General features: G+C 44.4%; 1 protein-coding gene across 1 annotated transcript in view; it reads right to left on the reverse strand.

Moving 5' to 3' along the window:
• LOC124544844 (cuticle protein 8) overlaps positions 1 to 17,108 on the reverse strand; it is a 35,576-nt gene that overhangs the window by 15,777 nt on the left and 2,691 nt on the right. The window contains exon 2 of the mRNA XM_047123551.1: positions 10,542 to 10,757. Within this exon, the coding sequence (XP_046979507.1) occupies positions 10,542 to 10,757 (216 nt within the window). The remainder of the gene's footprint in view (positions 1 to 10,541; positions 10,758 to 17,108) is intronic.

Genomic DNA, 17,108 nt, shown 5'->3' on the forward strand with positions numbered 1-17,108 from the left:
AGAGTTGGCCGCTCAAAGGTGGGACTTGCTTCTGACTGAAAATTGTTCAAATGAAGAAGAGCGTCACATCACGTTCTGGTAAGTTCTCTGTAAAACTCAACCAAAGAGTATTGTCCATGCTTCAGGAGAAAGGGAGACAAATCGCGCTTTACATCCATCGTCAGGGGATGATCGTAACACTAGCAGAAGAAAGTCCTAGTTGTTACACATTGTATATAGCGTAAAAATCTTTTCTTTTCTCATTCCCCCACCCCCACCTTCACCCCCATTCCCTCCTCCACCTGCTCTCCATCACAATAACATTAACATAACGAGCTCAGTATAAGGGTCGAATCAGAGTGTCCCTGCTGAATCTGATCCCAGGAGAGAAGTCGAAGCGTGGGCTAGAAGAAAAAGAAAAAAAGCGATGTGATCTAATCGGCCAGAACATTTTACTTTCGTTAGGTCAAAGTGATGGTTCAAATGGTTCAAATGGCTCTGAGCACTATGGGACTCAACTGCTGTGGTCATTAGTCCCCTAGAACTGAGAACTACTTAAACCTAACTAACCTAAGGACATCACACACATCCATGCCCGAGGCAGGATTCGAACCTGCGACCGTAGCAGTCGCACGGTTCCGGACTGCGCGCCTAGAACCGCGAGACCACCGCGGCCGGCGGTCAAAGTGAAACTGTGGCAACAGGTATGAAGATGCGCAATATAGGTGACGGTGAACTACGCACATGGTCTCAGTCCTCAAACGCCAAACAGTAAAACACTTTATTCTGCAGAAAATGGTATAAATATGAAGATCGGCAACATCTGGACGTATCGTTCTTGACGGTAATTTGTGTAGTCCGGTTGTGATCCTACGCGCTTGCTCTTGGGGTCCCGCAAGGCCGCGTTCGCAACAGTTCTTGCATCCTCAAGTTGCCTCTGGCACTAACTGGAGCCTCCAGAGGCCTCACGTTGGAGTCAGTGGCCGGCAGGGTTTCACTGGCGGCGTGTTCCGGGCGCGTGTCCAGCTCGCTCGGGCTGGAACACTTTTGCCGCGCAGCGGAGAAACCTGTCCCTGTGCCGGCGCTTCCTCCGCCAAGAAAGCGATCGCCGCGCGTCCTTCCTCTGCCGCTGGCTACGTTCTCGCTTTCCTCGGTCCCACTCCTGCCCCCTACTATTCCAGGAAAGCGGCTGCTGGTCAGGAGTATCCTTAGGTTCACCTCTGGAGCATCCAACAGGCGATACGAAGTCATATTTACATCTGGGCATACATGATAAGTAGATAGGATCCAAACGAATGAGGAGCTGGACTTAATGTCTAGCAACGATGAGACAGTGACAGTCGAAGCACAACCTCAAATAGGAGAACGATGGAGATGGAAACTGGCCGCGGTATTTTCAGTACCGCCCTCCTGGAATTCACCTCAGATCATAAGAGGAATTTAGAGAAAATCTACATGTAGATGTCTTCATAAATGGGAGTATAGTAACTGAACGATTGAACCGCCACATGTGATCAAACATGATGCGGCGAAAAAAGACGACTGAAGAAACAGACAATTAGGCAACTGGTACTTCGAATGCATAATAACTAACGTTTTAGAGTTCGCGGGCAACGGCCGTGCCGCAGTGGATACACCGATTCCCGTGAGATCACCGAAGTTAACCGTTGTCGGGCATGGTCGGCACTTGGATGGGTGACCATCCAGGCCGCCATGCACTGTCACCATCTTTCGGGGTGCACTCAGCCTCGTGATGCCAACTGAGGAGCTACTCAACCGAATAGTAGCGGCTTCGGTCAAGAATACCATCACAGCGACCGGGAGAGCGGTGTGCTGACCCCACGCCCCTCCTATCCGCATCCTCCACTCAGGATGACACGGCGGTCGCATGGTCTCGGTAGGCCATTCGTGGCCTGAAGACGGAGTGCTTTTAGAGTTCGCAGTACGTCGCCAATGCACAGTAATCAAATATGGCACAGTCAGAAATTCGTATAGTCTACGCATCCCTCGTTGTTTCTGTACGTAAGTCTACCATCTCATGACCGATGAAATTTGTCCTGACAGAAGCTAGAAATTATGTTACAGTGTCTGAAATAGAAATCAGGACCTTGCGAGATATTTCGAGTACCTTCTGTAGTTGACAGAACGGCCTTTATTTCAAAATTACTCTAACTTTTGAGTTTTCTTTATGAACCTCTTTGTTATCTGAAATGGTACAGCAAGAGTAGACTACTCTAACCACTAGGATGAGGAACTATAGGTCGAATGCTGCATATAGATAACTCTGATGAAGACTACCTATATAGTTGTCAGGCTTCACAAGTCTCTAAACTAACATCGGAAAAACAACACAGTATCGAAATGTGTTCAATGCTTGAACACAATACCTCTACGCTTGATGTATTCAAATGGCCTCCACAGGATTTGCCGCAAGCCATTATAAGCACGGGGGTAGTGGTGACTGTTCCTGTTGCCCACTTTATAGTTTTCTGCGTTTTATTAGTTCCCTGCAGCCTCCGCTCAATGTGAGTCAAGGGCGCTGCTCTAATAAATAGGCAGCTAAATAGGCGACAAATTCAAAGGCTTGCACCACCCTATTAACAATATTATATTCTGAGTCATCGTACCGGTTAAATAACTTCTACATTTGATGGCTGGTAGTGATGGTGGGGGGGGGGGCGTTAATGTGGTTGAGGGTAGCTTGTTGGCACGCGTTACGGCGTCCCTGACTCAGTAAAACAGCTGACACAAGATGCGTTCTGCGGTCATTGTACTGGTGTTTTCTAATTACCATCGAAAGGTTGACAACGCTGCTGCTGGAGGGAGGAAAAAATATTGGCTGTGAAGTTGTTTTCTAGCCGAAGTGTAGCTAAATTACATGGAGATCATATATACAAAGGCAAACTAACGAAATATGTCGTTTACCACAAGGAAATAGTGGGGAAAGAAATAGAGGAAACAGCTGGAGAAATATATACCCACCAAAGCATATCGATGCGACAACAAATCAGGAATGGGCTATAAAAGCATGAAACTTCATGAACATAATATTGACCACTGTCTGTACATATTAAAGTAATAAAACCATAGACATATATGATACTTATGTTTCCTTGAAAGTCTTTTCGGGTTTGCTGCCGGATCCTAAAATCAACTTGACTCGATATTTCGGCGATCCAACTGTTCGCCATCTTCAGGAAATGCTCAGCGGGACTCATCAGCAGAAGCAGCATTTCCTGAAGATGGCGAACAGTTGGATCGCCGAAATATCGAGTCAAGTTGATTTTAGGATCCGGCAGCAAACCCGAAAAGACTTTCAAGACTTATTACGCCGGGAAAGCCTACGTAGTCACTTATGTTTCCTTTCGAAACGACAAATGGAATACAGAGGTTCTTACGATATCAGTAATTATGGACGCTACTACAGAGGCAAATGAATAAAAACATCTAAAAACGAAAGAGCTTGTCGCTTCAAAGTGATATGAAATGGAACGAGCCTGTAAGGTCAGTGCCGGCCGGAGTGGCCGTGCGGTTCTAGGCGCTACAGTCTGGAACCGAGCGACCGCTACGGTCGCAGGTTCGAATCCTGCCTCGGGCATGGATGTATGTGATGTGCTTAGGTTAGTTAGGTTTAATTAGTTCTAAGTTCTAGGCGACTGATGACCTCAGAAGTTAAGTCGCATAGTGCTCAGAGCCATCTGAACCATTTTTTGTAAGGTCAGTTTCTTGGGAGACCTCTAGAAATGCGTATAAAAGAGACGGCGCACAAGACTCTGTCTTGAGTACTGTTCAAGTGCTTAGAATCCGCATCAGTAAGACGTCGAAGCAATTCTGGGACGGGCTGCTGGATTTGTTACCGATAGGTTCGATTACTACGCGAGTATTGCGGAAATGTCAGATGAACTCGAATTTGTATCTTTAGAAGGAAGTCGAAATCAAGGTTCATACGAAAGCATATAGACACTCGTTTTCTCATCGCTGTATTTGTGAGTGGAACAAGAAGAGATATGACTAGCAGTGGCACAAGGTTCCCTTCGCCATTCACCATATGGTGGCTCGAGAAATATGTATGTAGACGCAAACATACTATAGTATTAGAACTGGGTCATCAGACATACCACTGGCCTCAGGCTTTCATTTTAGAGCGCGAGAAGATATCAACACAGCCGGGAGATAAGCGTAAGAGAAACACGTCAGCGTTTTGTGATCTTCAATATTCATGACCAGCGGCAAGGCAATTTCATTTCACCTGTGTGGCAGCATCGTAAACAGTTAATAAATGCACTTTAACTTCACGAACGCCGACGTACAGCTATCTTGAAAATTACCGATATGCTTTGGTCAAACTTGGCGGCAACGACCGACCGTCACGACTAGGAAGGTATGCAGTAACTGTGATCTCTGATCGGTAGAGCGAATGTTACACTATCGCTTGCGTCGAGTATGTGAGTAACTGATACATATGGATTAGTAATCGAAAGTAATGCGAATGCGCATTATTTATAAAGTTCCTTCTCTTGTCATTCTTAGTCATATTAAGCTGCAATAAACACAACGGTGACTATTATGGACAGTCCTGCTGTCGCTACCGCTGCAGACACACCAGACGTTCAGCGCAACTGTTGCCGAGCAGTTATGAGTCAGTTATCGACCGTAGAGCGCGCCAGCACAAACGACTTGGCTGTTACGGAGCTCCGCCGCCAGCAGTAAAGACGCTGAGTGGTCGTCCCGCTGCCACACGCTAATACCCCACCGTGCGTTGTTCTCCTATCACCATTCCTCTGCTTCTCTCTTTGTGTCTCCATTCCAGTGGTGCCCCGTCAATCACTCTCTCACCGTTACTCGCACACCTACCTCACTTTCGAACGTTAACAGCAGCCATGACGCTTCCAGTCGGTGGCCGAACGTGACGGCGCGATAGCAACACAATCAGCGCGCTTTCAGCAGGACGGCGTTTCAAACTCCCGTCCGCTCATCCCGATGAAGGTTTCCCGTGATTTCACGAAATCGCTTCGGCAAATAGTGATTTGATTTTAAAAGAACAAGGTAGATTACTGTCAATATCAATGAAATTCACCAACAGCCGTGCATATTAAGATGTTATTTTATTTTATTTTGAAGACTACCAGTTTCAGCATTTCACTATGCCACCTTCAGGCCCCATATGCATCTTTCCAATCAAGTCTTCTAATGAAGCACTAGTGTAACAATTAAACTCACGACATCCAGTGATTAATGGCTCTACATGACTTTTCTATTTTTTTAATTTGGAGAGATACATATTAGACCTGAAGGTGGCACAGTGAAATGATGACACTGGTAGAATTCAAAATAAAATAAAATAACATCTTAATATACACGCCTGTTGGTCAGTTTCATTGATATTGACAGTTACTTAACCAGCCGAGGTCCCGTGTCCATGACGGACCAACAGCAGCCGATATCTGTCCGCAGTCCGAGAGTACAGTCTTTCTTTAATTACACAGTTGTCGACGAAACGTTGAAGCATAATATTCCTTTCTTCTGTAGCACCTGTCTACTGCAGAGGGAAAGAGACGTCTAGACAGTCAAAGTTAGCCCACTAAAGCGATACGCTTCTGACAACCGGCATCGATTTGCAAATGTATTTTCCCGAATGTGTTTCTTTGACTTTCTGTTTGGCGTTCACAGATGTATTTACAACCAGTACATAAGACATAAGTACTCTAGTATAGTTTGAAATTACGAAAAAAACATAATTACTTGTGATGTACAAATTTTTCCAAGTCATCAACCTGCACGGTGGTGGAAGATGACGACAGTGTTTAGAAGGCATTACTTCGGTTACAACAAAGAATCAGATTAACTTGAAAACTGTTTTACTGAAATTGAAACATTAGATTTAAAATATATCTCCTGCTATCTACGATAAGTAATAAAACACAGAAGAGATATGTTCTTGTAATTAAATTCATTTCACTTTAGTTGCAATGGAAAGACATATTTGGCAAGGAAGCTATGTGAAATTCATGTGCGAGAAAGAGAGAAATAACACTAAACAGAACGGATGGAACAGACAGTGTTGGGTGGCGTTATGAAAACATGTCAGTAGCTCAGAAGCAAAAGCAATGAGACCTGGGAAATGGACTTACGTACTGAAATTAGGGAACAATTTTTTGAAATGAAGAGGGGAAAAATAGGAAATTTTAACATCTCTTTACCAACTGGGCAAGGATGCAGGAGGAAATCTTGGCTGTGCATTTGTTTTCTGGCCGAACTACAGTTACAATACGTGGGTCATGTGTACGGGGTACAGATTCTCTAATCTCAAGAAAATAAGTTCAGAAAGGAACAGAGGTAACACCTGGAGAAATATGTACCAGCCAAAGCGCATTGATCTGGCAAAGAATCAGCAATGGGCGATAAAAGCCTGAAAATTCGAGAAAGTAGTGCTAAGCATTGTCTGTAAATATTAAAGTAATAAAATAACGTACATATGTAATACTTCTATACTTGTGTTTCCTTTCAAAATGAGAAACGAAATATAAAGGCAACTGAATTATCGCACATTATTAGGTACGGAAACGAATGAATAACTAGAAACAAAAGAACTTAATATAAGCTAGCAACGAAGAAATGTAACAATATCGATGAGAATGGGAAACTCATTTGGAGACAATGGACAGTTACTCATGAAATAAAAATGAGATATAGTTCGAAATAAAGCACAGTTAAATAGATGAGGGGAATGGAGGTGGATCACGATGGCGTTGGATCCGAGTGGACAGCAGAAACAGTCATCTGGCTGATTTCCGACGTGTAGTAAGAGGAGGAGAAGAGAAAACGCGTTATGGTGAGTCTGCTGGCAGAAGCCTTGCTTTCCAGAGTATCCTTCCAATAATGTGACGCAAGAAGTGGCCAACACTCATCAGATCATGCCTCATACAGCCACAGAATTATTCTATAAACTTTCAAGTGTAACATATTTACTCATCAAGTGGAATTCTAGCTACTCGAGGTATAGGGAGCTCCTGCAATCACTGCGAAGTGTGCTTCACTGTGAACGATACTCTACTTAAGTATCACCGAAAGTAACAATGACATCTACATCTACATCTACATCTATACTCCGCGAGCCACCTTACGGTGTGTGGCGGAGGGTACTTATTGTACCACTATCTGATCCCCCCTTCCCTGTTCCATTCACGAATTGTGCGTGGGAAGAACGACTGCTTGTAAGTCTCCGTATTTGCTCTAATTTCTCGGATCTTTTCGTTGTGATCATTACGCGAGATATATGTGGGCGGTAGTAATATGTTGCCCATCTCTTCCCGGAATGTGCTCTCTCGTAATTTCGATAATAAACCTCTCCGTATTGCGTAACGCCTTTGTTGAAGTGTCCGCCACTGGAGCTTGTTCAGCATCTCCGTAACGCTCTCGCGCTGACTAAATGTCCCCATGACGAATCGCGCTGCTTTTCGCTGGATCATGTCTATCTCTTCTATTAATCCAACCTGGTAAGGGTCCCATACTGATGAGCAATACTCAAGAATCGGACGAACAAGCGTTTTGTAAGCTACTTCTTTCGTCGATGAGTCACATTTTCTTAGAATTCTTCCTATGAATCTCAACCTGGCGCCTGCTTTTCCCACTATTTGTTTTATGTGATCATTCCACTTCAGATCGCTCCGGATAGTAACTCCTAAGTATTTTACGGTCGTTACCGCTTCCAATGATTTACCACCTATGGCATAATCGTACTGGAATGGATTTCTGCCCCTATGTATGCGCATTATATTACATTTATCTACGTTTAGGGAAAGCTGCCAGCTGTCGCACCATGCATTAATCCTCTGCAGGTCCTCCTGGAGTACGTACGAGTCTTCTGATGTTGCTACTTTCTTGTAGACAACCGTGTCATCTGCAAATAGCCTCACGGAGCTACCGATGTTGTCAACTAAGTCATTTATGTATATTGTAAACAATAAAGGTCCTATCACGCTTCCCTGCGGTACTCCCGAAATTACCTCTACATCTGCAGATTTTGAACCGTTAAGAATGACATGTTGTGTTCTTTCTTCTAGGAAATCCTGAATCCAATCACAAACCTGGTCCGATATTCCGTAAGCTCGTATTTTTTTCACTAAACGTAAGTGCGGAACCGTGCTGAGGGCCTCAGGTATTGCGCATGAAGGCGTTCTTAGAGGTCTGATAAGTTCATTAACTTAGGATACTACAGCAGGAAGATCTGATGCTGTCCATACTAAAATCACGAAGACATTAAAGTACTACGCAGTCAAACACTGAGAGGCTTTCTGCCACTTCATCACTTCCCCTTCTGCAGGATTCGACGTTGTCAGAGCACTGGAGCTAAGGAGCAAAGCTTCACTACTCCTTGCGCCAATAGTTGACATGTTCGCAACATCCCTCGAAATGAAGAAATGAAACAGTACGGACACAGATGTGGAGAAGAGCCTTATGACCTACGAATACTTAGACAAGATAAGCAAGACAGTCTTAGGAGACACCGCCTGCACTTTTGATAATGGCTTCATTTCTACAGGGAAGAGGACCCACAAGTTTCTTCAGGTATGCTGAATCCTTGTCAATTCACTCACAGATGATTCCGCGGAGCTTCCCAAAGGCGAGGATGCTGACTGCTTCCGATCTTCCAAATACTCCGGAAAATCTTCTTTCGGATTAAGATCGGATGACGCAACAGCCCAGTTGAGGGAGGATGGCGCGCCTGATTGTTCGTCATACCGGGGATGTTTACATGCAGCTCTATAAACACAACCGTTCTCATCTTGCAAGACTGAAGCATCCGGATAATCATCAGGAAGTTATAGAAGAAAGACAACAGCAGGTCACTGCGATTGTTGAAACATACAACCTGGTACATGTTCACGTTAACCTAAATGACTAAACCCACGTCATGGCAAGACAAAAACACCCTAAACATCACAGAACCACCTCTGACATCAACTTCATCCTCCACAGACTGCGGGCTAAATGCCTCGTGGGCCACTGAAGCTCTGCACCCCTTGTATCATTTGAGAAATGGCGAAGTCACGACTCGCCAGACCAGACCACATGCTTCCAGCCAGACAGTTTCGACGTTTTGGCCTGATGAAGACGTTCAGCTTCATCTGCTACTGAGAGCAGCTGCATTTTCCGAAATATCCGGCTGTAAACGTACAGCGCATGCAGTCCCCTTCGCAATGTTAGCTCGGAAACTAGATAGAATGGATCTGCATTCACTGACAGCGACAGTTCCTATCGGCTTTTGTCAACACGCGACGCCTGCCGCTCTCGGTTACGAACATTTTATGACTACGAGTGGATCTTCGTAACGATCGAATGATAATGGGTTGCCAAAAAATGTAGCTAATTATGAATATTAGTTGTAAGCCTTTTAACTTAGGTGGAGGTATACGCACATTACAAACCTCTTTCATCAGCCCATTCAATCTGTAAGCAATCAGCCCTCAAACACCGAACAAGGCTGAGTTCAAAAGTCCAGTGACCAGAACAGTGAGCATTATCCTTAGTCAGGCTTTTACACAGAGAACGACTTGCAGAGCGTGCTTGTACCTACTTCTGGACGACGGTTATCTGTCTTTGTCGTACATTTTTATGCATGTCACTCTCACTGTGACGAGTACTTGAACTTAAGGTTTCGATTAGAGCAACAGAATGTGCCGCTTCCATGGTTCGTTGTCTGCATTACCATACGTTACTGTGTATTCCCGAATCTTAATAAAGTTATAGGCTGGAGTGGCCTCCTTTTCTGGGAATTTACTGAAAATCTAGTAGGCTTCATTTATGTTTTACACTTGCTGTAAATATAAACTAGTGTCTATGCTCTTCTGTATATTCATTGAAAATACTTAAAGAAGCAATAAAAAGCAGACCTCTAAGCCAATCCAGAGTCTCATATCCTTATCATCCCAATTTCTACGTCCGTAGTTTAACATCCAAGTCTTTCTGTACTGTCTCCGCCCACAGTGACCAAAAAAAGTCTCAGCTTGACCCCATCGACGTTTCACTCCTGTAGGCAGCCGAAAAATCTCAGTGCGACCCCATCGCTGTTTCGCTCCCGTGCGCAGCTACTCGTGTGCGAAGAAACGTATGATCTTGAATCACGAATCATCTGTGATCTGAGCGTGAGTTTCCAAATAAGTATGTCCCGACCCTCGCCAGTTTACGACATCTGGTAGACTCGTTGACATTCCATTTTGATACACCAAGAAATCGAGCAACACCATTCACCATGTGATCGCAGGCACATCCAGTTACGAAAGACCTAAGCACTCCACTGTCTCGTCTCCAGTTCGACCAATCTTGCTGCGCTGATTCTATACAACTGACTGGCAGTTACCTACCCTCACCGTAATGAGTCAAATGAGAGGTGGACGTGACCGTTTGATACCTGTCCTGTGCCATCTAAAGCGCTCCAAAGGGACAGTGTGCTCTTTTAAGGTGGTGACTTATTTTTTCGTGTGAGTTGTATTCGGGAAGCCCTGAACTACATCACAGATGATGCATCGGATATGAATGGTGTGACTGGTAGTGTGTCTTACCACAGGCTCCGCCACGACTGCCTTAGCGACGGGGGCGGCGTAGGCGACTGCGGGCGCGGCGACTACGGCTTTGGCGATGGGCGCCGCGTACGCGACGGCGGGGGCGGCGTAGGCGGCGGGGGCGGCGTAGCCACCGGACGCGTGCAGCACGTTGCCGTATTCGTCCTCCAGCGGCAGCGCCCCGGCCAGCATCGCCGTCGCCAACAGCACCACCACCTGCCACAGAAAGCACCGCCTCACGTCGTACTCGCCTCCGAAAAGCAAAGCTGGTAAACGGTCTCGACATAAAGAGGATAATTTGTACAGTGGCCTGGCTACAGGTAAGGGCTTTCCCGGTATTGGGTTTGTAGAGTCTTCAGACTCATAGAACGCACGGTGGGTTGTTGAAATTTCTTTTAATTGTACAGTCTCACACGTCTCATTTCAGTCGAACAGTACTCATATCGCCGGTCGGGGTGGCCGAGCGGTTCTAGACGCTACAGTCTAGAACCGCGCGACCGCTCCGGTCGCAGATTCGAATCCTGCTTCGGGCGTGGATGTGTGTGATGTCCATAGGTTAGTTAGATTTAAGTAGTTCTAAGTTCTAGGGGACTGATGACCTCAGAAGTTAAGTCCCATACTGCTCAGAGCATTTGAACCATTTAGTACTCATATCGTGCATGAACAAAATATTTTACTCGAGGTGTGATGTGCAAGCAACATACGAAGTTGAAGGAAATTCGTGGGGATCTTCCACTACTCCTGAAGAGAGTCTGCGACTTAAGTAATGAAATAAAATGTGCCGTTTTGGATTTTTGTTGTCTTGTTCTGGATGCCCTATTAAGATATTTGCTAAAGGAAGATTTTGGAATTCCGTTTTGTATACGAAAACTTGCTACATAACACGAGAGTGCATACAGTTAAACTCACAAAGAAACGTACCAAACATTTACAGTACGAAGAAAAATTTGACATCCGTCTAAGCACGAAATGCATAAAAACAGCACAAATTCCATAATCCCATCTTTGAAATAAATTTAGTTTCAAACAGAAAAAGAGAGACACTGAATGCGACACACGGCTGCTTTTGGCAGAAGATGAAGTCTTAAAAACCAACATATCCTTGAGAAGAAGTGATAAAATAAATTCCATCGTGTTTAAATCTGCACTAAGGGCTGTGTGACCAATGAAATGGTAGGCATCTCGGGAGTAAATAATATTTGAATTTGTGAATGTGAAACACTTCTATACGTGATGGGTTCTTCTTTTATTAATTCCAAAAACGCCTGGGGCATGACATTTCAAAACGGTGTTTTCAGTCGTTGAAACATACAATCTATAGGACCTGTGGTACTGCTATCCCACCTTAAACGTAAGGTGAATCCTCGTCTACACTCCAAAGACAAAACTGCCCTGGAAACGGAGGGTGAAGAAAGTGAAAGATATCGGGAGAGAGAGAGAGAGAGAGAGAGAGAGAGAGAGAAAAAGACAGTGTCTGAGAGAGAGAGAGCTAAAATTAAATAATTCCTTGAAGACAGAATGCGTAACAGTCCACATCACTACAAGTGCATCGTATTACTCTATGACTGTATGCCGCCAATGACTGTGACGTACGCTCCACTATGGGCTATACATGCAAAAAATTATAGTATGCGAAGAAGGTCAACAAGTGTGTCATAAAAAAATACAAATTACAGTTTCAGGTAGGGTGTAAATTCTTTCTAGTGTACCACGCAAATGACAAAAAAATAATGAAAAATCTATGGAATAATGAATTCTTATAAAATGCGATTTGTTTAATTCTGTTTCTCATGAACGTATAACAACTTTAAGGTGCCCTTTTTTCATTTCGTAAGTTTTTATTTTATGTAATAGAAATTGTATTCAGTTGCTTAAGTGTAAAGAACTTTTACATAATCGACACGAAAATTTCATAAACAATGAAAAAATTAAAAGCAGGTTAGCTACTGGTTTCATTTAGAAGAATAATTAATTCCAAAGCCAACTTTTAACGTCTGTAAGTAATACGTAGTACACGCAACCGCAACAACGTAAGTATGCAACATCTAATATGTGTAAAAATGTTTCGATAGATAACGCTCCAGTGAATGACATTTCTATTCGATAGCTGACGCCTTTGTCCCGCAATTTACGCAGTGTTGACGTATTTACAATCGGATCTGGCAATGTTAGTTTTAATGGGTGGCCGGATGCCCTTCCTGACGCCAACTCTTACCTCCCTGGGACGGAATCAGTGTACCCCAGCTGATTGCGCCTTGTGTAGATCATGAAATAGTGCGAACGGGTTTCAAATGTCTTCGAATCGTGTAACTGAGGCGGAACGTGGGGACCAGCCCGGTATTCACCTAGCAAGATGTGGAAAACCGCCTAAAAACCACATCCAGGCTGGCTGGCACTCCGGCCCTTGTCGGTAATCCGCCTGGCGGATTCGATCCGGGGGTGGCGCGCCTACCCGAGTCCAGGAAGCAGTGCATTAGCGCTCTTGGCTAACCTGGCGGGTGTCCACTGAATGATAATATGGAAATCTTTTATGTGTCACGTCTGGGAACTGTATGTCGAAATACATTCTTTAGTTAAAGAAAAATAAAGCTTACAATAATCAAAAAATCACATTTCTCACTATCATTGTAGGTTGCACAGACTTTCCTAACACAAATAAATTCTTTGTTGTATTTTTTTATCATTATGCTGTCTCGACGTTCCTTGACGATACTTCTAACATTGAACAGGTTTGTCTCAGACATTGTGGGATACTGGAGATCTGGTTCGACCTGGAGGCGTACACGTATAGCCCGATGGCTAAGGCGACCGCTCGCGAAAAGCAGGAAATCCTGGTTCGTGTCCCACTCCGGCAGAAATTTCAAATGGTTCAAATGGCTCTGAGCACTACGCGACTTAACTTCTGAGGTCATCAGTCGCCTAGAACTTAGAACTAATTAAACCTAGCTAACCTAAGGACAACACACACATCCATGCCCGAGGCAGGATTCGAACCTGCGACCGTAGCGGTCACGCGGTTCCAGACTGAAGCGCCTTTAACCGCACGGCCACACCGGCCGGCGCAGAAATTTCCATTTGTGTAAGGTTACATACATAGTCACTCCTTGAGTATCGAAATCTGTACAGTACACGTAGCGGGCTAGCGCAGCAGAAGTGTCGCCAAGAACTCCCCAGTGATCGAATAGCACGGTTTGGCGCCAACCGCCACGGATGGCGCGGAAGGCAGGTGGTAGTGGGGAGTCGTGGCTGGATGTTGTACGTGCCTGGACGATACATGGACGATACATGGTCACGTGGTGTGAGAAATGGACGGAGTAGAGAATTCATCAATATTAGAAGCGAGTCGTTAGCAAAGACCGGTAGAAGTAATAGTTACCTCAGGAAAGTAATAACAAGCCGAAATACGAGTGAACGTCAGTGCGTGTGCGCAGAAACGTTAGGAACTTGCACTGTGCCTTATGCTAGAGACAATAAATCTTCCAGTTTGATGAAACCAGTGTCTCCTTTTGAATCCTTTTCATGCGCATTAGATTGAGTGTGAAGGTTTTTTTATGGCAAGTGTGGTGACTTTGATGGTGTATGTACCGGCAGACACACTGTTCCATTTTTAGTCTTCAGGTGTGTGTACCTCGCGAGTAGAAGGAGATTAGAGTTTAACGTCCCGTCGACAACAAGTTCATTTGAGACGGAGCATAAGCTCGAACTAAGGGAGTATGGTGAAGGAAATCGGCCGTGCTCTTTCAAAGGAACCACCCCGGAATTTGCCTGAAGCGATTTAGGGAAATCACGAAAACCTAAATCAGGATGGCCGGACGCCGGTTTGAACCGTCGTCCTCCAGAATGCGAGTCCAGTGTGCTAAGCACTGCGCAACCTCGCTCAGTGGGGAGTTAGACACCCACTCTAAGCTGTGCAGCATAAACGTTGACCCGATTGCCTTGATTATATCAACGCAGTTGGATTTAGAGAGAAACTTTGCCGCGATATGTACGAATAAGCGAGTAGGCATCTTACACGTGTCACCAACAGGTATTCCTTCAATACCTAATGCAGCTGGTGTCAAAATTATTCGCAATTGTGGCTAATATTTGGGAATGTATTCTGTGTTCCCAGCAGCGGGCCGCGCACAGGTTTCGGTGTTGACACAGAAAGCTGTGCGCGCAGCTGTCAGTTGGCCTGTCATGTCACCGAGGCACGTCCCGGTAGCCGCAGAAGCGTGCGCTGAATGCGTCAAGCGAGCACGCTACCCGAAACGCTAGCAGCTCTCTAGTCACGTGCCGCTGCACCTGCGTGCGCCGAAACTTTCACAGTTATTTAGAAAATTAACTCTCCGTCGCAATCTGTGCACGCATTTCCTTTAGAGTTCCCACGTGTAATTGCGCACGCAATGAAACCCGTTTCTCCTTCTAGTTTACCAATTTTTCTCGTGTTCACATGTTCTCTAACTTAGTAAACTTCTCATCTGCTGCCTTTTATTGTCTGAAAAATAATAACAGCGAGGAATAAATGAAATTTAGCAGTACATCGACATCATTACCATTTGAGAATTTGGTATCAGCTTTTATCGGGAAGCAGTTCGCCAGTGCGATTGTTAACGAACAGTTCCTATATTCTCAAGCACTTTTGCAAGATCATAGATTATGTAAACCATAGATAACCTCAACCTGGGTGGAGATTTGAACCTTGGTTCTCCCAGTTTGTTAGCCATTGTGACCCCTCTGAGGCTGTCCCATCGGACAAGGGTTTAGCGCACCTGCACGAGCAAATTTTCGACGACAACTCTTCAGTTACTCTTTCCTGAGTGACTCTTTAATTTTACGCTACTAACAACTGTAACACATTTTGTGTCCGTTCTCTTCCTCCCACATCCGTTCATTTCAACTAGTCACTGCCACAGATTGCTCTGAGTCATTAAGCTCTTGTCTTTAGTAGCACCACGAATTGCTCTGATATTCTTGCTTGTTGAACTCTTGGAGGTAGCAATGTTCTTTCAATGAAGACATGTCATTTTTTTCAGTGCATGCATTTTGCTTTGTTCACTTTTTAATGACTTCGTTCATATGTATTAGTTCACAACCACATATATATCTTTTACTGTTCACTGTATAAATTGTTTGTCACAGACAATTTATTTAAATTTTTTCTTGATTAATTCTCATGCAGATTTACGGCCCCCAAATTCCTGTGTCCCATACATTATATTCTCAATACATTTGTCCCTGTCTCGGTTGCTGTAATAGCCTTCGCTAATCAAATCGTATTGAATAATGTATTGTGTATTTCCATGTTTATTGAAATCTGTAATTCTGCTTAAAATGTAATATTATTAAGAAATCATATTGAGGCCAGTTCTTTAATTCCAGAGCAGAGCGCCGTGAATTCTCCGCGGATAACTTCATTTGCCTTTCAAATCCATCGGCGCTGGTGGTAATGACCCATCTGTTAGTTAGCCTCCAACATATGGACGGCGCGCGTAATCATCGTGCTTTTATGGCTCGCCTGTTTTCTAATTAGCCCTCACACTGACGCCGTAAAGAAAAGATAAGAGACTCTATAGCGGAAGGCTGCATCTGAGCGAAACAGCCGGAAACGATCGCCATACTCGTCCCAGTTAATAAGGATTTTCTCTAGCTAAATGTTCAGAAAAATGGTGAAGCACATGAGCCAGAACGAAGTTGAATTCAAATCGAAGCCTTTATCGGCCCAGTTTTAAACATTTTGTTGACCATCCCTTGTCGTTGGGTCTGTCTGAGAAATCTTAACTGATATCACAATCAGAAATTTTCTCATAAATTTTCCTCTTTCATCGTTTGCACCTCGCGTTTTGACTCCAATATACTTAAAGTACGAGTTTGATCATTTAACGAACAAAGCATACACGCCACTGTTGCTAGCTCTGAATCTCCAAATCACATCATATTCCCAGTTGGTATATTTTCCTATATCTACAGAGCAGCTGAATCTATCGTCGAGATGACGCATTCAGTACAGTATGAAATGCTGCTGAACATGAAAAGGATGTGTCTCAGTTCCTATCAGGTTGCTGCTGAAAGTATACAATTATCTTGGTCCGTCTGTCAATTTTAGAAACTGCCGTTCGTAACACGACGAAAGTAGCCAATTTTGGGCTACTGAAGATCACTCAGAGGAATATCTCCTAAGTTATTGACGTCCGCAGCTCGTGGTCTCGCGGTCGCTTTCTCACTTCCCGAGCACGGGGTGCTGGGTTCACTTCCCGACGGGTTCAGGGATTTTCACGTGCCTCTAGATGAATGGGTATTTGTGTTGTCCTCATCATTTCATCGTCATTCATTAAAGTGGCGAGATTGGACTGAGGGAAGGTTGGGAATTTGTACGACCGCTGATAACCGTGCAGTTGAGCGTCAAACAAACCAAACATATCATAAAAAATTATTGATTTTTGTAGCCGATTCATATTAACTGCTGAAATACAAGTAGCGTAGCAAAGACGAAGCCATCGAGTGAGGTAGCGAATTCGAATTCAAGAGGAGGGCGTTTCGACTCCCAGTCCAGCCATCAAGACGCAGGTTTTCCATTCTTCCCCCAAA

This window comes from Schistocerca americana, chromosome 8, assembly GCF_021461395.2.
Source record: "Schistocerca americana isolate TAMUIC-IGC-003095 chromosome 8, iqSchAmer2.1, whole genome shotgun sequence".
In the NCBI taxonomy this organism is placed as follows: domain Eukaryota; kingdom Metazoa; phylum Arthropoda; class Insecta; order Orthoptera; family Acrididae; genus Schistocerca; species Schistocerca americana.